The 23,200-nt window shown below is 41.9% G+C and overlaps 1 protein-coding gene and 1 long non-coding RNA gene across 2 annotated transcripts in view; both read right to left on the reverse strand.

Moving 5' to 3' along the window:
- Positions 1–4,230: 4,230 nt before the first annotated feature.
- The window catches only part of LOC138962694 (uncharacterized), a 56,467-nt gene continuing 37,497 nt past the window's right edge, over positions 4,231–23,200 (reverse strand). Inside the window, exon 2 of the long non-coding RNA XR_011454578.1 lies at positions 4,231–6,219. This is a non-coding gene — a long non-coding RNA (uncharacterized lncRNA). The remainder of the gene's footprint in view (positions 6,220–23,200) is intronic.
- On the reverse strand, positions 9,968–21,445 carry LOC138962693 (serine/threonine-protein phosphatase 6 regulatory ankyrin repeat subunit B-like). Its single transcript, XM_070334618.1, has 3 exons — positions 21,153–21,445; positions 12,851–14,011; positions 9,968–12,242 (listed from the first exon to the last, which is right to left on the reverse strand). Exons 2-3 carry the CDS (start codon positions 14,000–14,002, stop codon positions 11,094–11,096), a joined length of 2,301 nt encoding a protein of 766 aa, XP_070190719.1. The 5' UTR covers positions 14,003–14,011; positions 21,153–21,445; the 3' UTR covers positions 9,968–11,093.

Consider the following 23,200-nt stretch of genomic DNA (forward strand, 5'->3'; position numbering starts at 1 on the left):
CTAAAATGCAATACTGAAGTCCGGCCTTCGTCGAAGATTGCTTGGCCAACTTTTCAATCAATTTGATTGAAAAATGAGGGTGTGACAGTGCCGCCTCAACTTTTACAAAAAGCCGGATATGACGTCATCAAAGACATTTATCGCAAAAAAGAACAAAAACTTCCGGGGATATCATTCCCAGGAACTCTCATGTGAAATTTCAGAAAGATCGGTCCAGTAGTTTAGTCTGAATCGCTCTACACACACACACACACACACGCACATACACCACGACCCTCGTCTAGATTCCCACTCTATGTTAAAACATTTAGTCAAAACTTGACTAAATGTAAAAAGGAGCTAGCTATGCTATGCACAATTCGGGACATTATTTTTTTCTCTGCAAATAATTCGATTTTTTTTTTTATCGAGCTGCTGTCCTTTGGAATCACTCATACTCAACAGTTTCCCATCGAAGTCGATCACGTTCGTAGACTGGAGGTATACTTACAGCCATACATAACAAATACGAGATTAAATTAGACGATTTCGACCCCTTCAACATCGCACATATCAACAGTTCTCCCGGCGTGCTAAAGTAAATGTGACGGTTTGACGGACTAGTAAAGCGCGAACAAACAAAGCAGTGTTATGGTAAGTAATATTAGGGCACACTGAGTGGTGACTCAAACAATGAATGCCGAACAACGCCTGCTATAAATCTTGCAAGGTTATGTGTCTTGTGAAAAGAAGTACATAATATTATCTACATAGAAGCAAACACGTTTTTATATTTAGTCAAGTTTTGACTAAATATTTTAACATCGAGGGGGAATCGAAACGAGGGTCGTGGTGTATGTGCGTATGTGTGTGCGTGCGTGTGTGTGTGTGTGTGTGTGTGTGTGTAGAGCGATTCAGACTAAACTACTGGACCGATCTTTATGAAATTTGACATGAGAGTTCCTGGGTATGAAATCCCCGAACGTTTTTTTCATTTTTTTGATAAATGTCTTTGATGACGTCATATCCGGCTTTTCGTGAAAGTTGAGGCGGCACTGTCACGCCCTCATTTTTCAACCAAATTGGTTGAAATTTTGGTCAAGTAATCTTCGACGAAGCCCGGACTTCGGTATTGCATTTCAGCTTGGTGGCTTAAAAATTAATTAATGACTTTGGTCATTAAAAATCTGAAAATTGTAAAAAAAAATAAAAATTTATAAAACGATCCACATTTACGTTTATCTTATTCTCCATCATTTGCTGATTCCAAAAACATATAAATATGTTATATTCGGATTAAAAACAAGCTCTGAAAATTAAATATATAAAAATTATTATCAAAATTAAATTGTCCAAATCAATTTAAAAACACTTTCATCTTATTCCTTGTCGGTTCCTGATTCCAAAAACATATAGATATGATATGTTTGGATTAAAAACACGCTCAGAAAGTTAAAACAAAGAGAGGTACAGAAAAGCGTGCTATCCTTCTTAGCGCAACTACTACCCCGCTCTTCTTGTCAATTTCACTGCCTTTGCCATGAGCGGTGGCCTGACGATGCTACGAGTAAAATGGCATTGCGTTTCATTCTGTGAGTTCGACAGCTACTTGACTAAATATTGTATTTTCGCCTTACGCGACTTGTTAAGTTTACAAGGGGAAACGAGTGTAAGCGCGCTAAGATCAATAAGCGTGTATTATGCCGCCATAGATCGAAGGCCGAGTGTGTGTGTGTGTGTGTGTGTGTGTGTGTGTGTATGTGTGTGTGTGTTCGCTTGTTCCTCGCCGCTGTTCAGAATTCTGTCCAGAATTTTCTCACCTAAGTGGTGAAGAATCGTTGTCAGCCATAAACTTTTTTTGTCGTTGTGCCCTGGCTGTTGTTAACCAGGTTTTCGTTGCTATGGCAGAACCGAGACATTCACATTTTGTATGGCATAATCCATTTTATTGCTTACCTGATAAGTCAATACAAATTTGCGCAAGCTATTCCAGACTTCTATGGAGTTTTCTTTTTTTTAGAATTCGACCAGGATTGTATGTTTAACATTGAACCAAGATCTTAATTATGTCTAATTTGAGTGAATCAGAATTTAAACCCAAAAAAGAATTTGAACCAGAATAGTATGAATGATACTTAATTTGAGTGAACCAGAATTGTATGGAAGATACTCAATTTGAATGAACCAGGTCAGAATTATAGTTATGAAAAGGCATAATACTCATTTTCCAATTACCCCAAAACACTTCCATTCTTTTTTCGCGAGAGACGGCAGTCGCACACTGCTCGTTGCAGCAACAAAGTGTGGGAAAGTACAAGGAATAACGCAGGTCTACATTGATTCATTCAAATGAAAACGGCTGATATCATCTGATGGGAAATCATTCCATGTAAAGAGAAACTGTCAATACAGGCATGAGACCAAGGGTAGGGCGGATGATGGCGAGAGAGGTGAAGGGACAGGGAATGTTTACAGTGCCGTGTGTCGGGCTGTGAGCAGTGCCCACCAATGTTTAGCTTAGGCACCGTCGCGGCAGACGGGCCTTAGTTCTATGCAGGAAAATGCTGCGCGCTATTCTAGCCATCTGGCCAACTGTCGTCCTCATCTCTAAGGCAGACTGATACCAAGAGGTGTAAGTTACACCCGCCTTCAGGCTCAGGCATTTTCAAACGCTCGACTCAAGACTAAATAGAGGAAGGTAGAACGTCCAAGGGGAAAGGAGCAAGCACACTTTGTATTCTCATTGGGATATTATATACTGCTGGTGAGGGGGGGGGGGGGTGGGGGGGGGGGGGGGGGGGGTTGCAATCGAGATAGAGTTGCGTTATTGATTTTTTTGGGGGGGTGGGGATTGTGAGGAATTCATTGTGCCAGATGTCATACAAGATTGTGCGTGTAAGTTTCCTGCAAAACTCCCAAACAAAATTAAGACTGCGAGAAAATCAAATCCCGATATCAAGACCTCGAAGTGTCACAAGTCAACAGTGATTAACACCGAAAAGAATAGCGTCTCTCTGTATATCCATTTTTCATTTCACTTAATATCTTCTTCATGTGGGTTCGCGTACAAGAGCCTCTTTAGAAAATCCAATCACACAGACGTACCGAGGCCTTTGAATGGAATAAAAGTCAATATTGACCCTGTACTTTGTGCGAGACAATTCAAGTAAGTCACCAACACAAACCTACCCTCATGCTCTGCTCTCGGTAAACAGAGAATGCTGTCTGTTCCAATTTTCAATTAAAGCCTGGGGTTCTGTTTGCCTGCAGGGGTGCTTCTTTTGAATAAAACACTCGTAAGATCTTGCAGAGTTAGAAGGATCATACTGTGATATAATATTATGGGATATTTGTCAGTCTTAGGTGCGTTGGTGATTCATGTACGTTTCTTCATTCGTGAAATGGACAAAGAAGCGGTCCTGAAATTAGAATTATTGTTCTGGAAAAGCGTTTAAATTTGCACGGTATTTTCTCAAATATCTAAACTCTGTTTTTGCAACAAAAACTTGTGCGCGCGCGCGCGTGTGTTTGATTGTGTATGTCGTGTCGTTTGTGTGTGTGTGTGTTTATGTGTGTGTGTGTGTGTATGTGTGTGTGTGTGTGTGTGTGTTCGTGTTCATGCGGGTGGTTAATGACTAATATTAATGTTTCTGTTGGAGATCAAGTTGTTACAAGATAATTAGCATAAACTCTTTATCTACGGTTACAACCTTATCCATCAATAATATTACTTTTCTCTCTATCTTTCACGCGTACACTCTCACGCGCACGCATGCGGCCACCACGCACCACCCATTATACTAAAACCGACGCTCTCACACTGCACACCTCTGATTATTTGTTTTATCAATGCCCTACATCGGTGTAAGGGAGGTAAGCACGTTCACGCTCACTTACACCACCCTGATCAGTTGTTTCCCTTGAAAGACATTCTTCGTATTCCAGCAAGATGCTTCTGCAACATCGCTATTAACAGGAGAGGGCACACAATTTAAGTCTGGAACAGAGTGTAAACAGCTTATCGTAAGTAAGGCCTAGAAAGCTACTAAACAAATGAAAAATGTTCTTCACCAAAAATATTGATCCAACTTATCTTGTGTAACTGCTGTCTCAAAACTGGTGTATATTGACTCTCTCTCTCTCCTCTCTCTCGCACACAAAACACTATTGTAACAAATGCCCATCTCTTTCATATGAGCAACAGAGACACAGACGCCTACACACACAAGCGAGCTGAAAGTCAACTCAATGTTTATCAGTTTTCTACATTTTATTGTTTTAGAACATTTTTATCGAGTGTGAGACAAAAATACATCTTTTCAAACTAACAAGCAATCGCAGATGCAAAATACTGCTGTAATCATCAATATACATATTTCAGAGGTTAGACACAAGCTGTGTATCAGAAAAAAAAAAAAAAAAGAAGAAAAAAAACAACCTAGAAAACAGGCGTGCAGAATCTCAATCCTTCGACAACAAAATTACGAATAACTATGGAAAATTCTGCAAACTGTATGTGTGCTGAAGAGGAGATGTTTGCAACTTGAATCTAGCACTGCTGTGAACCTGTTCAGGTTCTGTACGCTCCTTCACATGCTAGAGGGAAAAAAATACGATAAGAAGAAAATCTATCTTTCTTTCTTTATTTGGTGTTTAACGTCGTTTTTAACCACGAAGGTTATATCGCGACGGGGAAAGGGGGGGAGATGGGATAGAGCCACTTGTTAATTGTTTCTTGTTCACAAAAGCACTAATCAAAAAATTGCTCCAGGGGCTTGCAACGTAGTATAATATATTACCTTACTGGGAGAATGCAATAAAGTTTCCAGTACAAAGGACTTAACATTTCTTACACACAGGGCCTACTGCTTGACTTAAATCTTTACAAACATTGACTATATTCTATACAAGAAACACTTAACAAGGGTAAAAGGAGAAACAGAATCCGTTAGTCGCCTCTTACGACATGCTGGGGAGCATCGGGTAAATTCTTCCCCCTAACCCGTGGGGGGTAGAAAATCTATCATCAAAGTATTTTACCGAATATTGACATGATACAACTTCATTTTAAAAAGTGACGCTTAGAGTGGATTACAAATATATATATATATATACGACTAGTGTCTGTCTGTCTGTCTGTTCGCGATGCACGGCCAAAGTTCTCGGTGGATCTTTTTCAAATTTGGACACCGTATTCAGCTACACCCCGGACACAACCTCATCGATGAGATATTTCAACACGTGCTCTCAGCGCGCAGCGCTGTGCGCGCTGAACCGATTTTTGTTTTTTGTTTTTTGTTGTTGTCGGGATCCACTACCAGTAACTCTTCCTTATCTTCTCCAGTGTTTTCAGCCGCGATTATCTCCCTTCCTCCGTGTGGCGTCAATCCATATTCCCGTTACTACGTTACTATTTTTAGAAGGTCACTGCACGTTACTATTTTTAGAAGGTCTCCAGTGTTTTGCGCGTTTATCTCCTTTCCTTCGTGCGCCGGCGAAGCCGGCGTACACCCGGTCCCAGGCGCAGCCTGGTATTCGGCTCTACTTCTTCCCGGCGAAGCGGGTAATCATCTAGTATATATATATATATAAGAAAAAGAGAAGGATAAATTAAGAAAGAAGTTCTGTCTTTAGAAGTTCCAAGTATTCAATAAGTTACAGTGTCTCTTTTTCAGGGGACACACACATGTGCACACACATGCATGTACAAGAGTGCACAGTATGTCTCACTCACATGCATACATGTACAAGAGTGCACATGTCTCACACACATGCATGTACAAGAGTGCACATGTCTCACACACATGCATGTACAAGAGTGCACATGTCTCTTGTGCTTATCTCACCAATGAAAATGTGCAGCATCAAAAATTAACAGCAAGTTTCAGTCAACACAAAGAATGTACCCAATTTCTGATAGGAGGTAACACCAAACATACCTGAATCAAGAGAATCAATTGAAGAGAAGTTCAGAAAATAGAAACCATTTATCAGGTATCTTTTATTGAATCTGTAATTTGTTTTCTCCACATGCAGGGACAGATACCAGATATTATTATACAAATTTAGCTACAAGTACTATGTAACAATATAAGGCACTTGCAAATCGACAATGTTCAAAAATAGCTTTGTTGGGTTTTCATTGGCTGCGCAAGAGTTGAGCCCCTTGGAAAACAAGAAGGGCAAAGCCCATACGACTCACATGCTTGACCTTTACATGACCTTGACCTTCAGCTAAACCTAGCAATGACATCATACACTAAGAACTGCTTTACACATTTTTCCTACCAAAATACATGACCTTGACCCAAGGTCAAGGTCATCCAACACAAAGCTCTTAATTCAAGACATAGGAATTACAATGGTGCTTATTGGCTCTTTCTACCATGAGATATGGTCACTTTTAGTGGTTCACTACCTTATTTTGGTCACATTTCATAAGGGTCAAAGTGACCTTGACCTTGACCATATGTGACCAAATGTGTCTCATGATGAAAGCATAACATGTGCCCCACATAATTTTTAAGTTTGAAACAGTTATCTTCCATAGTTCAGGGTCAAGGTCACTTCAAAATATGTATACAATCCAACTTTGAAGAGCTCCTGTGACCTTGACCATGAAGCAAGGTAAACCAAACTGGTATCAAAAGATGGGGCTTACTTTGCCCTAATTTTTATATCATATATATAGGTGAGGTATTAAATCTCAAAAACTTCAGAGAAAATGGGAAAAATAGCTGTTTTTTAGGCAACATTTATGGCCCCTGCGACCTTGACCTGGAAGCAAGGTCAAGATGCTATGTATGTTTTTTGGGGCCTTGTCATCATACACCATCTTGCCAAATTTGGTACTGATAGACTGAATAGTGTCCAAGAAATATCCAACGTTAAAGTTTTCCGGACGGACGAACGGACGGACGGACGACTCGGGTGAGTACATAGACTCACTTTTGCTTCGCATGCGAGTCAAAAATGAGGCAAATAATTGCCGATGATATGTGGACTCTTCTATTATGTTCATGGGAGGCATCGCCCATGTACAATCGTGTTTTGCACAAGCATGTTTTTCAATGTATGACCGGTTATTCCAAGCCATTTAGGCAGCCAGACTCCCTTTTCAGGGATGCGTGATGGGTGTGTGTGTGTGTGTGTGTGTGTGTGTGTGTGTGTGTGTGTGTGTGTGTGTGTGTGTGTGTGTGTGTGTGTGTGTGTGAGACAGAGGTAGAGACAGAGACAGAAACACCAACATGCATATTCTTGCTCCTTCTGTGCTAAAATCATCACATGGGGTTTCACAAGGCTAGCTGCTAACATTTGAACATAAGGTCATGTGTAAATGCTTGTTTGTTTAATCTTCTGTGCTCATATTAAGAGACACAGTGCAGGATTAGCCGGAAAAAAACCCACTAAAATATCCATAATACTGAAAATGCTCTACATGTACAATAAACCTTTCTTTCTTTATTTGGTGTTTAACGTCGTTTTCAACCACGAAGGTTATATCGTGACGGGGAAAGGGGGGAGATGGGATAGAGCCACTTGTCAATTGTTTCTTGTTCACAAAAGCACTAATCAAAAATTTGCTCCAGGGGCTTGCAACGTAGTACAATATATTACCTTACTGGGAGAATGCAAGTTTCCAGTACAAAGGACTTTAACATAAACATACTGCTTGACTATCTTTCTTTCTTTCTTTCTTTATTTGGTGTTTAACGTCGTTTTCAACCACGAAGGTTATATCGTGACGGGGAAAGGGGGGAGATGGGATAGAGCCACTTGTCAATTGTTTCTTGTTCACAAAAGCACAAACCAAAAAATTGCTCCAGGGGCTTGCAACGTAGTACAATATATATGACCTTACTGGGAGAATGCAAGTTTCCAGTACAAAGGACTTGACATTTCTTACATACTGCTTGACTAAAATCTTTACAAACATTGACTATATTCTATACAAGAAACACTTAACAAGGGTAAAAGGAGAAACAGAATCCGTTAGTCGCCTCTTACGACATGCTCCCCAGCATGGGGTAAATTCTTCCCCCGAACCCGCGGGGGGATATATAATTATTAACCAAAGCAAGCATCACACCAGTAAACTTAAAGCTCAAAAATAGGATGCAGTGCACATAAATGTTGCACATGTACAGAAATCAGTGAACAAAAGGGGACTTGAGTTCATAACGGACAAATAAACCAATAACAATTTGGTTTAAACTGAGCGAATAAGACATCACAAGCAAGGTCCAAAATACCCATATGACCAGGAAAATGGTACATATATACATGTGCTTTGCTTCATTGATACAATTAATGAACCAACAGAGGTAAAAGCAGCAAAGCTTTTCTCGACATTTGGAAAATGAAAAACATCCAGAAAATAATTAATACCAGCATCTGACAAAATTTGACAACTAACGGAAAAGAAACAACCATTTCCTAATCATATCAATGATTTAAAAAAAAAAAGAGAGAAGAAAACCACCTCCACACACAAACACAGAAAAAACTGCAGTCTGTTCAGGAAAAGAGCCGTGATGCCAACTCTACACCACAGTTCACAACTCACTTCAGTTCATTCCTGAACGAATAACTTTAAAGTAACACAAAAGTAGAACAATTGCTATGGGACATATATATGACATTAATTACAGTCGTGCTGAACAGTTTAAACTTGCACACATTCATGCGTGTGAGTGTGTGTGTGTGTGTGTAAGGGGCTCACATATGTAACTTCAGCAGGACCAACGACGCACTGCAGCTCATCCAAGCCCGCTACACGTTGCATGAAAGGAAAACAGGCCAAGTACTTGTCATAATCCCTATCGCGGCATAAATAATAGGCCGTGCGTCGTCTGTGCCGCTGAAACTGCGCAGGTATATTCTGCCCATAACGAAGCAGCACCGTTCAACTCACAAAATATAGATTCTTTATTTCTTTCTTTCTTTATTTGGTGTTTAACGTTTTCAACCACGAAGGTTATATCGCGACGGGGAAAGGGGGGGAGATGGGATAGAGCCACTTGTCAATTGTTTCTTGTTCACAAAAGCACTAAGGCCAAAAAAAAAAATAGGTCTGTTTACGGTAACCCGACCGACCCTAGTTTTTTCGCGCGACCCTAGACTTTTTTTTGGCATTTGGGAAAAAAAAAAAAAAAGTCTTGTTTTTTTTGGCAAAATAACGTAAAAATATGGTTTTTTGGAAAAAAAAAAAAAAAAAAAAAAAAAAAAAAAATCCCGACCTACCGACCCTATTTTTTTGGCCTATGTTACCGTAAACAGACCTATTTTTTTTTGTGGCCTAATCAAAAATTTGCTCCAGGGGCTTGCAACGTAGTACAATACAGACCTGTTTACCCTAAACCCGAGGCAAGAGTACTTTCCCAAAAAGTTGAGTGTATTTTTCAAACAGTTGGTGTACTTGCAAGCAAAGCCATATGGGCTAGGAAACATGTAGGCGTGGGTGCAAACGTGTTTGTGTAAGAATAGCATGTCTTGTGAACACCTTCAGAATTTAACTCCTTCCAATACAACAGGAATAAAACAATTGTATTTACCTGTCAGTTTATAGCATTATAACCAGTGTCTTCCAAACAGATTGATAATGAAAAGATGAAGTTCGTGAAATAACATCTGCGGTTGACAGTGGCAAGTTCATTTTTACAATCATCTCAGCGCGGACTACAGCCTTTTCTTCTGGCAGGATTTGCTTTGCGGGAATGAACTTCATAATTCCTTGGCAGCTTTCAGCGGATTTCTTTGCAGCAACCTTGTCCAGGTGAGTTTTAGAACTGCAGTGTCGTTCGATGTCATATTTCCCAGCATGGGCAACGGAGAAATCTGATTTACAATACTTGCAGTGTGCATGACTTTTTCCCATAGTAGACTCCACAATTCCTGGCTCTTTCTTATATTTCTCCAAGAAAATCTGCTGCTTCTGCTTTTTAGACTTGGTACAGTCATCCAAAACTGGCACATTTTTCCGCTTCATCAAGTTTTGTCACGATTGTCCAGACGATCGCACGTGCCAACAACTGAACAAGGTTTCCAGAGCTGAAGACTCGCTGTCATGGTTATCTCCCTTCGACCGAAACCGGTATCGGTTGTACCATTCCGTAAACAGCACACCAACACCGGAAAACGTATTCTAGACTTTTTCTTATGCGTATTTTGTGCGTGTGTCGCGTATTTGCGTACTGATAATAATTTGGCGTACAAAATACGCCTAAATCGTACTGGTAAACAGGTCTGACAATATATTACCTTACTGGGAGAATGCAAGTTTCCAGTACAAAGGACTTAACATTTCTTACATACTGCTTGACTAAAATCTTTACAAAAGTTGACTATATTCTATACAAGAAACACTTAACAATGGTAAAAAAAGAAACAGAATCCGTTAGTCGCCTCTTACGACATGCTGGGGAGCATCGGGTAAATTCTTCCCACTAACCCGCGGGGGAGTATATATATAGATTCATTGTTAAGCAAAACATTACTTAGTGAATTACTTAGTTAAGCAAAACATTACTTAGTGAATTACTTAGTTAAGCAAAATATTACTTAGTGAATTACTTAGTTAAGCAAAACATTACTTAGTGAACTACTTGGTTAAGCACAACATTATTTGACGGGGGTCAATATAATTCACCAATTTGACCAACTGACCTTGCACTTTGAAGCTAATGTTTTTATTCAAAATAGTTTCAACAATGTCAAAGCATCAAACTCTAAAGGATTAGTCATCCATCTCTTCAAAGATGTATCTTCGTGATTGGAAAATTCTGTCTCATAAAACAATGGCTGTGTCTGCACTGAGGAAAAAAATCAGGCACAATTAACATTACATGGCTATGTAGTTTTCTGTTTGAAGCCCTGACACTTGACTAGCCCTCAGTGGCAGTAAATTCATGACTTTACAACAAAATCGTAATGAACACTCCAACAACAAGAATCAAGAGCACAGAATCCGCAAACATCAACACTCAAGAACACAAAATCTGCACACAAATACACCTAGGAACACAAACTCCACACAAACTTAAAATCCAAATAAGTTACATAAGAACGAAAAGCAAAAATGGTGGCTCAACCAACCAAACCCTAGCTCACACAAATTAGGAAAAATCCAGCAGATACTGTTTGACTGCCCAAGGCAGTGGCAGGGTGTCCACTCTTTCCGCAACGCGTCTGTTCAATGCTTTGTACACCGACACTCTCGCAATCTGTTTCAACGAGCGCGGTGTTTCAGTCATAGAGTGTACAGTCGAGATAAAACTGTCAGTGTGGGGGTACAGCAAAGAGTGGGCGTCTAGGACGTGGAATCCCGCCATCCCTCGGGCAGATTGCAGGCAGTCATACAGCGCCTTGTGGTCCATCGCGTTGTAGAACAGCTGCAACATCGCGCGAGTTCCTTTGGCAATGTTTTCTGTAGAGGTCGACGGGGAGCTCTGTCGCTCCCTCGCCTTTTGCAGGTACAAGCTGACTGGTTGTGTTCCCTGCTTCTTGAGGAAAATGGAACTCTGGGAATGGCAGATGATGGGCTCAGACTGGTAGGGTTCAAGGTCAGGGTCAGCCCCCCACTGCAGGAGCGTGAGGAGCCAGTTGTAGACCAAGCTGAACTCAGCGCAGGTGGTGGCAAGCTCTGACAGGCGCACAAACTCAATCAAAGCGTTCCCTGTGCCCCCGCGAAGAAAGGGACTGCTGCGCTGCGTTTTGTGGTTAGGATCAAGGCCGTTGGAGAGCAACAACCTCAGCAAGTCATTGGTGAACTGGGCGAAAGAAGCCTGCAAGACCGGGTCTGATCGCACAGTGTGTTCGCTGAAGCAGCGTCGACAAACCATAGCCACCAAGGTTGCTGCCGTGCCCTGGAAGGAGTCTGTGAAGTTGACATTTGCCCCGTAGTGCACCAACGTCTCCACGGCCTTGAGAGCGTCCTTGGCCTGAGCAACAAGCCTGGGGACACTGTCGTACTGAAAGCACTGCACGAGGAGCACGAGCGGCGTGTGACCCACAGCACAAGTGAAGTCCACAGGCGCTTCATGCTCCAGAAGAACCTCCATGGCGTGGGCCAGTGTGGCGTAGTCGTTCTGGTACTCCACGATGAACATGTCTGGCTGCGACGTGCGCACGCAGGGACAGGGCTCCCCCTGGTGGCAGGCCTTGAGTGCGATGTGCAGCATGCGACTCAGCGGCTGCAGGCCCGGACCGTTCAGCATCAAGGGGTCGGCATTGAACTGCAGCAGCTCCTCGATTGCCATCAACACCTGCACATTAAAGCATGCAAACACATATATAGCAAGGTACATCAACACTTGCACAATGCAGGCACATTAGTAGCAATGCACATCAACAACCGTACAAAGCGCACACATGTAGTGATGCCTGTCAGCACAAACATAGCCTTTGATATCTGATCCATGAATCAAACGTAAAAACGATGCCAGCATATCACTCTAAAATGAAAGAAAATATTATGCCTTGAATACTATTTTGATAGAGATAATAGACAAAGGGACAAGAGAAGTTGTCCTTTCAAGGGAGGTAGTCCTCTCAGTCTCATCAAACGGGCTTTACAATTTGCAGGTATGACTGTACAACAGTGACCCCCCCCCCCCCCCCGCCCTTTAAGAACCCCCAATTTAAGATTTACTCCTTTTTAATACCGGCTCCTTTCTCAAATGATTTGTTCATAGCCTCTGTAAATTTACCTCCATTTTAAGACTCTGTGGTCCTTTGTCGCTGCCCTACACGCCACCAGGCGTGAAAGGCAGTAAGTAAGTAAGTTAAGACTCTGTCCTTTTTAAGACCTCACTTTCTTAGATTTTTGAAGGTTGTAAAAAGAAGTTCCACTGTACTACAAACCATCCCTTACCTGTGTCTGATAGTCACCCTGCAGCTCAGCTCTGGTCAGATGGTGCCGACTCGGGTCCACGTAGTTCCCCCCAGCGTACGACACGTGGGACACCAACATGTGCAGGGGCGTCTCGCCCAGGTCAGTCAGGGCGTTAATGTCTTGCTCAATGCCTGTCGACAGCAAGTAGCGTGTCGTGTCGTAGATGGTGAACAGGCCGTCAATGTTCATCCGGTACAGGCGATGCAGAGCCGTCTCACCGATACCCCTCGACAGGAGATGCACGTCTGCTCCGTTGTTGACTAAAATCTTGACGCACTCCTCTCCCCACGGTACAGCTGTCAGCAAAGGGGTGTCACCATCAGGGCCATACTTGTTGATGCATTCTGGGAAGCGGTCGACAAAATGCTGGATGCATGCTGCTGCACCTTCCTTGCAGGCGTACTGGAGGTGCTCCAGGGGGTTGAAAGCGGAAACCGGCCGCTTCTTCGCTTTCTTCTTCAGCAGAGCGTCAGTGAGGGCATGGATGCAGGGGAGGTTGGACCGTTTGATGGCGCACTGCATGGGGGTGAGGGCGTGGGAGGGGCGAGAGCAGTGGTACACCTGCTGCTGGGAGAAGCCAAAGTAGGCCACCTCACTGCCCACAGGAAGGTGAGGGTCAGGAAAACACACCCCCCTCTTGGCCTTCGGGTCAGCCCCCTCCACCAGCAGCATCTTCAGAAGGTTGGTTCTCCCCAGGTACGCGGCCAGGTGCAGAGGGGGGCTGCAGTGGTATCGATTGGGACAGCAGCCGCAGCGCAGCAGACGCATCACCACGTCTTTGCAGTCAGCCATTACAGCGTGCTGCAGGACGTCGAAACCATCCTCGGCGTCAGTGACGGACAAGACGTCTTCGTCGGACGGGATAAGATCCAGCAAGGGCATTATAGCGTCCCCCTTCTCCTCCTTGTCCCAGTCCTGTTTGAGTCTTGTGATCACATCCTCGACGTCTGTCTGCGTGCGGGGCGAGGGGGGTTGCAGGGGTTGGCCGTAGACGAGCGACAGCGGCCACACTGTGCGGAAGTAGAGGAAGAGGGAGTAGGCGTAGGAGTAGGTGACCTCCGCGAAGCTGGACAGCATGGTGAAAGCGATTCTCAGCACGCCCTGCACTGCAAGCTTAGCCCATGATATCATTCACTGCACCTGCAACATGACAAGGGAAGATGAATGAGGTTTAATATCCCATATCTTCACTCACAGTTCAGCATGACAAAAGGAGGGACAAATTAATTATTAATTGCACCTGTAACATGACAGGGAAAGATGAATTCACACATGTGATATCCCATATCATGTAGCGATTCACTGCACCTGCAACATTACAAAACCTTCAACATTTCAACAGGGGGGAAAATGAATGCACACTTAGCTCATAAAGAGTCATATGTGTGCAGTGCACGTGTGTGTTAGTGTGAGTGTGTGTGTGAGTGTGAGTGTGTGTGTGTATGTGAGATAGATAGATGAGACAGACAGAGAGAGAGAGAGAGATACACTGCACCTGCAACAACAAAAAGAGAGAGAGAGGTGCATGAGTTTATACAAATTCAAAGGGCAGAAAAACAGCAACCTAAAACCATTACTAATACTATGCCTTAGCAATCAGCTGTTGACCATGATAAAACAAAACAGAAAGTATATATGGCTGAAAAAATGGGGTGTCCTCATTGAAAAAAAGTGTGATGTCATGCAGCGCAAATGCTAAATGGACAGGCCCGAAAACGTTTGATCTTATAAAAAAAAAGAGGATAGCATCATATGCCCAATCAAAAATATAAAGTTAAGTAAATAAGAACCCAGATTTATGAGAGAGAAAAAAAGAAAAAAGTGCCATGTTTGATTTCGCACTCAGATTTGCAATTGCATTATTCAAAACTGTTATGTCCCTCTAAATGTGCTTATTCCAATAATTTTTGAATGGCAAAATAAAATAAAATAAGTAATGTCGCCTGTTCTGGGTGAATGAGCTAATTAGCCCATTTGACAGGCTAGCTAGCTTAATAATAATAATCCAATACAAGGTCGTGCAAATTAATACTAGCTGTTTGATGTGACTGAATTATAAACTACCAGCATAGAATAGTTACATGTGACTACAGCAGGCATGGGAATTGAAAGAAGCAAAAAAGGCTGAAAATCTGTAAGTAATAGCTAAGTCGACGGTGCGAATCGCCTTGCCTCACTAGGGTTTCTCTCCAAAGAACCCAAATGGTGCAATTTGGTGTCATCTGAGCTCCAGGTTAGCCATTAAATTCAGTTTTTAAAACTATTTTTGCCTCCCCTATTATTTTTTTCGGCGGACACTTCTGCTTTTTCGGCGGAACAAACAAATATTTCGGCGGAAATTTGCCTTTTGGCGGACAATTCCCATGCCTGTACAGTCAGTGTGAATGTACTTCTCTTCAAGTTTCTGTCAACTTACCAGAGGCAAAAAAGTAAAACAAAATCAAACAAACCAAAAAACAACAATAAAAAAACATCAACATATATACACACAAAATATCTACCAACAGTACAATGTTGAGGAAAAACAAAAAAATATAGCACTTTTGTTGGACATGCAGCCTACTATATCATTTCTTGAAAAAAACAAGGCCCTATAAAGTTCTATTAGATCGAAGCAGAACACAAAAATGCAATGCCAACTTACAGAGACGCTTGGTATCTCGCTGAAATCAATGCTTCCAACTGAAAAGCTTGTAAAAATGTATCAAGGATACTTACTACACTTTCTGTCTGACAAAACCAGGCACACACAACATACTCTCACAGGAAACAGAGCACAAAGCCATACTGTGGAGCATTATATCAGTGTCTTTTAATAACCCAGGGCATTTGGTAGGCCTCCCCCTCTCTCTCTCTCTCACCCACACCCCCCCCCCCCACCCCCTCCCATTGTCATTATAATGTCAAGGTTTCACAGAGTCAGCATATGTTCTGTTGTAGTTTCAGGACAATGTCCTAGAGTTGCACTAGCGAGGCAGCTCTCAGGGCAAGGTCAGGGCAGCCTGATGATTGTTTGGGCAATACCCGGCACACCTCGATCAAGGCCTCACAATTATCTACTGTAACATTTAAAGGAACACACTCAGCAACCATCAATACAGTGGAACCCCCTTTTAAGACCCCTCAATTTAAGACCTTGATTTTTCATTGTTTCTCTTCATAACCTCTGTAAATTTACCTCCAATCTAAGACTCCCTCCTATTCAAGGCCCGGTTTTCATAGATTTTTGGAGGTCTTAAAACGTGCGCTTGTTTCATGATCACATTTAATGAATGAAACTTTTTTTTAACAAACGTATTTATTTATTTTTGATCAATCTTGATCAATGCGACAGAGTTAGCCAATGTCAAATGTCTTCAAAATGCAATTGATTCATGACAAAAATACATTTATACTGAAAGGCAATATAAATAAAGGCATATGACAAGAAACACACGGGAATGGGAAAGAATCTTTATACGGAAGTAAATTTACAAGTTTAAATATGAACAGAAAATCAGTGAGCCGCACATCTTAATTCATGAATGCCCAAGATTGTTATACACAGTGTATCAATGAGGGGTATAAAAGCGTGTACACACATTGAGATCTCTATCCAACAAGGCAGCCCTGTTATTGTTAACTTTTGCTTATCTCCTGCAGTCCTGATGTCAAGGCCCCTTTAACTCACAGAGCACGAAAAGGTCAGGGATGATATTGACCCCACAGGCAAAATGTGTGCTGTATACATGCTAGTTCCTTGGTAAAGCTGATAACCCTGACTGTACTATCACAAGATCATCACCCTACCAACCACTTCTCTTCTCAGTCACATTAATGTGGTCGATTTGGGAAAACCCTGAACCAACCCACCTATAAAAGCTATAGTGATCACTGAGCGTCTCTTTTCACAACGTGGGTTAATTGCAGGTCTTGCAACCGCTACAAGCTGCGGCTCGGGTAAGATATCTGTTTTATATTCAATCACATTGAAGATCAGACTTTTGATACTAACAAGGCCCCTTTAACTCACAGAGCACGAAAAGGTCAGGGGTGACTGCCACCGAGGGCATTGGCCCCACAGGCAAAACGTGTGCTGTATACATGCTAGTTCCTTGGTAAAGCTGATAACCCTGACTGTACTATCACAAGATCATCACCCTACCATGCATGCGCATACACACACGTATGTATTCCTTGTTAACACATGCTGTGTACGTCACACCTCTTACTGTGTTCTGCTTGCTAGACACACTTTTAGGACAAGGTCAATTGACTACTGACAGTCATACACCCACCCCCTCACACACTTTCACTGATGCATTCTGCACTACCATTACACCCACTTCTCTTCACCACAAGAGCATGCATCTTCTACATTCAAATCTTCGAATTACATACATGTACATAGTATTCACTTTTCCTCACAACAGTCACTGGACTGTCAACAGTTTCACATTTTCAGAGTTTGTTTTCCTTTTCGAATCTTCTTTGCAAAACAGCTTTTTTTACTCCTCGACCCTTCACCAGTGCAGTGTGCCTCAAGCCTTCAACTTGTTCAAGTTCAAGGTTCTATATATATATTATATAGGTGCATGCACACCAGATCATGCTGGATGCTTACACACCACTAAATCTCATTTTAGGCAACACCGAGATTCAGAATAGCTGTCGAAGTATGTGAACAAACACATTTTGGGGGACTTACCAACCTATCAAAAATTACAAATTGCAAAGATTTATTTATACAACGAGAGAGAGAGAGAGAGTAAGAAAGAGAGAGAGAAAGGGATACAGAGAGAGAGTGAGAGAGAGAGAGAGAGAGAGAGAGAGAGAGAGAGAGAGAGAGATCCCCTGCACTAACAGTAAAGGGTGGGGTGAGAAAAAGGGCCAGCGGTCCCGCTTTTTGCACCACTGCACCAAATGGCTCAAAGAAACTGCATGGTGCACATTGGGTCATGTAGACCTGTTCATTCTGCACTAACAGAGCAAGGATGGGGTGAGAAAAAGGCAAGCGGTCTTGCTTGTCTGCACCAATTAAATGTTAGGTTTGTGACACTGCACGGTGCACACTGGGTCATGCATGCAGACCTGTTCATTTGGTACATATATATATGTCAAGATCCTTTTTATGAGGACAAGAGACTCTGAAAAAGAGAGGATGAGGGAGAGAGGGGAGGGAGAAAAAGATATATAGAATAGAGAGGGAGAGATGGAGGGGGGGGGGGGGGGTAAGATTATTAACTTGACAAGGGTAATATGTGATAAGAAAACAGGTGCTTTTGGGCATCAATTATAACCCCTATAGTTCCTGAGTGGGACTACTCAAACACTGCCACTGCCAGTGTCACGGGAGACAGATCAATTACAATTTACAGTAGGTGCAGGTAAAACGAAAGGACACAGGGGATGGGAAATAAAACAAGTCGCGTAAGGCGAAATTACTAGGCCTACATTTAGTCAAGCTGTGGAACTTACAGAATGAAACTTTCACGAGCCTATTTGGCGCGGTTGCGCTGTGCTTCATAGCACGCTTTACTGTACCTCTCTTCGTTTTAACTTTCTGAGCGTGTTTTTAATCCAAACATATCATATCTATGTTTTTGGAATCAGGAACCAACAAGGAATAAGTTTTTAAAACAATTTCGAAAATTTAATTTTAATCATAATGTTTATTTTTTTAATTTTCAGAGCTTGTTTTTAATCCGAATACATGTATAACATATTTATATGTTTTTGGAATCAGAACACGATAAAGAATAAAATAAAAGTAATTTTGGATCGTTTTATAAAAAAATAATTTTAATTACAATTTTCAGATTTTTAATGACCAAAGTGAATAATTAATTTGTAAGCCTCCATGCTGAAATGCAATACCGAAGTCCGGCCTTCGTCGAAGATTGCTTGACCAAAATTTCAACCAATTTGGTTGAAAAATGAGAGCGTGACAGTGCCGCCTCAACTTTCACGAAAAGCCGGATATGACGTCATCAAAGACATTTATCGAAAAAATGAAAAAAACGTCTGGGGATTTCATACCCAGGAACTCTCATGTCAAATTTCATGAAGATCGGTCTAGTAGTTTTCTCTAAATCGCTCTACACACACACACACCAAACCCTCGTCTCGACTCCCCCCTCTACGTTAAACCATTTAGTCAAAACTTGACTAAATGTAAAAAGGATGAGGCTATGAGTATGAAGGGTGGTGGGGGAAAAAAGGGCCTGCCACCTCCTATACACAGATATCTACATGTATTATGCATCGAAGTCCTCAAACTGTTCAAAGTTTTTCAATGGTGCACACACGGCAACGCACAAAAGCTTTACACATTACAACTGGGAAATCAATCTGAAGAACCGCCTTCCTTTCCCAACATATTAAACAACAAGATCGTTTTACAGTGAGTGCATAAACATGTGTCCGAGTGCATGGCAAGTGGGAAGTGAGTACACAGTACATTACTGTTCTTTCTTTCTTTATTTGGTGTTTAACGTCGTTTTCAACCACGATGGTTATATCGCGACGGGGAAAGGGGGGGAGATGGGACAGAGGCCTGGATAGAGCCACTTGTTAATTGTTTCTTGTTCACAAAAGCACTAATAAAAAAAATTGCTCCAGGGGCTTGCAACGTAGTACAATATAATTTTTATTACCTTACTGGGAGAATGCAAGTTTCCAGTACAAAGGACTTAACATTTCTTATACTGCTTGACTAAAATCTTTACAAAAATTGACTATATTCTATACAAGAAACACTTAACAAGGGTAAAAGGAGAAACAGAATCCGTTAGTCGCCTCTTACAACATGCTGGGGTGTACTGGAGGGGAAAGGGGTAGAGGCAGAGTTGTTGAGGGAGAGGATGAGGTTTAGAATAGATGTATATATCCTCTCAAATTAAATAAACAGACAGGTATGCTTTAACTCACAGGTCTTTACAATATATCATGTCATGATTGTCGGTTAAGAGATCTGTTTGATCATAGCCCTTAACTTTAAGTTTAGTCAGCAAGCGTGCATGTTGTGCTCATGAAATTGTAAAAATAAGAGCTTAAAGTTACCTGAATTAGTGTACATCACCATCCTGAAAATGTTTTGGGAAAAAATGAATGCAAAATTGTGCTCTCTTTTGATCACAAGAATAATTTGTTGAGCCTGAATTTCATAACTCTGCCACCATTGGCAGAAAAAGAACATGTATGCAACATGTATGCACATCCTCCAGAAACAATACAGTATTAACTGTTCTAGATGATCGAACGTGTAGCGAAGACCTGTATGTGTACGTGTAGATATTGCATCACCTTTGACTAACTTTTGTCTCCAATATTCCAAATGCATTTATATGTTGTTTTGCTCCCACCAAGACTGCTGATCTTGGCAAACGCGTGACAATAAAACTAGATTTGATGACGTTACCTGTACATGTTCCTGTGCTCATCTAGATCTGTCTATACTCCCAAAGCTAGGACGTCGTCTTCTTCGCTTATCGGAGAAGCCATGCAGTTCGATCCTCATCTCCTATACCCGAAAGACACACATGCACACACACAAACGGACTGTGATACCACATTAAGTATCAATAAATGCATCTTTGCCTACCCCTTGAAAATGTAACAATGATGACGATGTAAAACTATAGGACCAACAGTCAGGGTTCTCCTAGCTACTCTGAACATAAACACTGTACAGTGTTGTGTACCACAAACGTACCAAGGTACCATATAATATATACTTATCTTGTCTGACTCCACGTACACCACAGTTGTTGTCCACCTTGGTCATGCTGGTATTTTACTTCATGTCCATGTACCAGTTGATAACATTAGTAACCAGAGATATAGGCCTAGTATTAACAATGGCAAAGCATACGTGATATTTGGCACTGTCACTTCAGTGACACCAAGCATGCCTGTGCTCTGTACCATAGACCTATATAGGTCCCTGTCTGTACTGAAAGGCCCCGAAAGGTCCGAACTTAATCATTTCCAAGGTATCTAGTTAGTTTAGGCTCCAAGGTATCTAGTTAGTTTAGGCGGTACACAGTTGTCTTTGCCATGCGCGCGTGTGTGAATGAGTGAGTGAGAGAGAGAGAGAGAGAGAGAGAGAGAGAGAGAGAGAGAGAGAGAGAGAGAGAGAGAGCAAGAGAGAGAGGGGGGGGGGGGGGGTGTTTATTTACAATGAATGTGCCTTGAAACTGAGCATTTTCTTTTAGAAAATGAAACGTTGCGCTTTGAAGTATTGTTCCTGAATATTATTAGACACATTTAAAAAAAAAACTCGGATAAACTGGCACCGTACCTGATAGTGATAATCGTCAGTGAAGGAAAAAGGAGTGTAATGTGTACCACGTTCACGTTGCATCCTGGCAGAGCCTTTTTCCGCAGTATCGTCTGCTACCATTTCTTTGTCAACAGTCGGAGAAGCCGGAAAAACACCACAGAAGAGGCAAGCCTCGCATAATATGTCGAAATAAAAACAAGATCAAACGAAGGCTACACTGCCCATCGAATAGAAATTGTCCTGATGTCTGAAAACACGCGTGGAGACGTCAATATTGCAAAGTAACAGCACAAACATGTACTCCGGAGACAGTTTTCATCACTCTCACAACCTTCACCTTGACCCCCTCACAATGAGTGTTTTGTTTGTAACTCAGGCTCCCGACTTCAACCACCTTTGTAAGTTTAGCGCATTCGATGCTCAGTTCAATGGTTGCATGCACAGAATGCACCCCATCACCCTCGTGTCATAGCAATGATAGACTGCATGAAAAAGCACCACTAAAACTAAGTAAAGGATTGAGCACTTACAAGAGACAGGGAGTAAATCAGGAAGAACTGTGGTGGAGTGATCTACCTTGACAAAATCATGCCACTGCCCACGTGACAGAGAGGTTTCGCGATTTTGAGGGTGTTTTCGAAGTTGGCGCGCGTTCATGCAAAGGGCACGCTTTGTTGCAGTGCGATTGTTTTGTTTACCTCCCACAACCGTCACAGCAGTGCTGCTGCTGATCTAGGTCAGGGTTATACGTCACCTTACGCAGCAGTGTTCAGCTGGTGTTCTGGTGGAACTCGTACAGTCCTGCTCTATCTATCCTTAGCAAATAATGACATTATTCGGTTATTCCACGGAAACATAGAATTGCCGCGGAAAAACATGTTTTTTTTCCCGTGCAATAACCAAATTTTTGTCATCATATTTTCCAAAGAAAAACAGTTTTTCCGCGGAAACACTTAAAGAATGCTGCAGAAAATGAAACTTGCTTTACATTTTTTTCATTTTTTTTTCATTACTTTATTGTCCCATCGCTGGGAAATTCGGGTCGCTTCCTCCCAGTGGAAAGCTAGCAGCAACGGAGTCGCGCTACCCAGGTGTCTGCGTGTTTAGGTGTATTCAGCCACCTGCACTTATGGCAGAATGACCAATTAAGGTCTTTTACGTGCCATTGTGATGACACGGGGGTGGGACATGGCTTCCGTCTCTGGGTCTGCACATAAAGTTGACCCGTGTCCGTCCCGGCCCGAATTCGAACCTGCGACCTTTCGATCACAAGTCCAGTGCTCTACCAACTGAGCTACCGGGCTGAAAACTTAATATTTTTTACTATATATCTTTTACTCGATCACTCATTGCGTGATTGAAGAATTAGAATGTGTGTTCCCCCAATACTCAAGATGGACTCGTCCAAAATTACCCAGAATTAACCCAGTGCCAAAATATATTATTTTACTTCGTTGCCTGAATTAAGTTCTCAGTTTGAAGTCACAACAATGGCGGTTGAGTAGTTGCATGCTGCCTTTAGGGCAGATGCGATAACAAATTACTCAAGAAATAGATTTTGGAGGGTCATCATTTTGTCAGACAGTGCTAGAAGTATACTGCAGTCATGACATATTGATCAAAAGTTGCACTCGATCGCCGGCTCAGCCTCCACAATTACACTAGTCAAGGTGAATCTGCTTTCAGATTGGTCAACACTCCGGTAAACTTGATAAAGCTATTTTCAATTTTGGGCAGGGGGAGGTTACGAACGCTTCCTTTGAGCATTGCATGGTTTTTAACAAATTATTCCGAAGAAAAACTCCACGCAAAAATTGCTGCAGAAAAAGCTCCAAACACTATTCCATTTCCAGCAAATGCAAATGCAATATTTGCTTAAAACAAGAAGAGCAAACGCTCGATCGAGTCACTTTCGCAGTTCTGAATATTATATGAGGCATCAGATGGACAGGAAGAAATTGCTATTCACAACACAATGAGTCACGTTCACATAAAATTTGAGCCCGGTCACTTTTATAGTTTCCGAGAAAAGCCCAACGTTAAGTTGTGTGTTGCCGAACAGAAAA

Source organism: Littorina saxatilis, linkage group LG3, assembly GCF_037325665.1.
Source record: "Littorina saxatilis isolate snail1 linkage group LG3, US_GU_Lsax_2.0, whole genome shotgun sequence".
Lineage (NCBI taxonomy): Eukaryota > Metazoa > Mollusca > Gastropoda > Littorinimorpha > Littorinidae > Littorina > Littorina saxatilis.

Excerpts from the sequence above, each read along its gene's own strand:
- LOC138962693 (XM_070334618.1), bottom strand. The coding sequence starts at position 14,002 with ATGATATCATGGGCTAAGCTTGCAGTGCAGGGCGTGCTGAGAATCGCT. Across the intron at positions 12,243-12,850 it reads AGGGTGACTATCAGACACAG|GTGTTGATGGCAATCGAGGA; the intron begins GTAAGGGATGGT and ends TTTAATGTGCAG.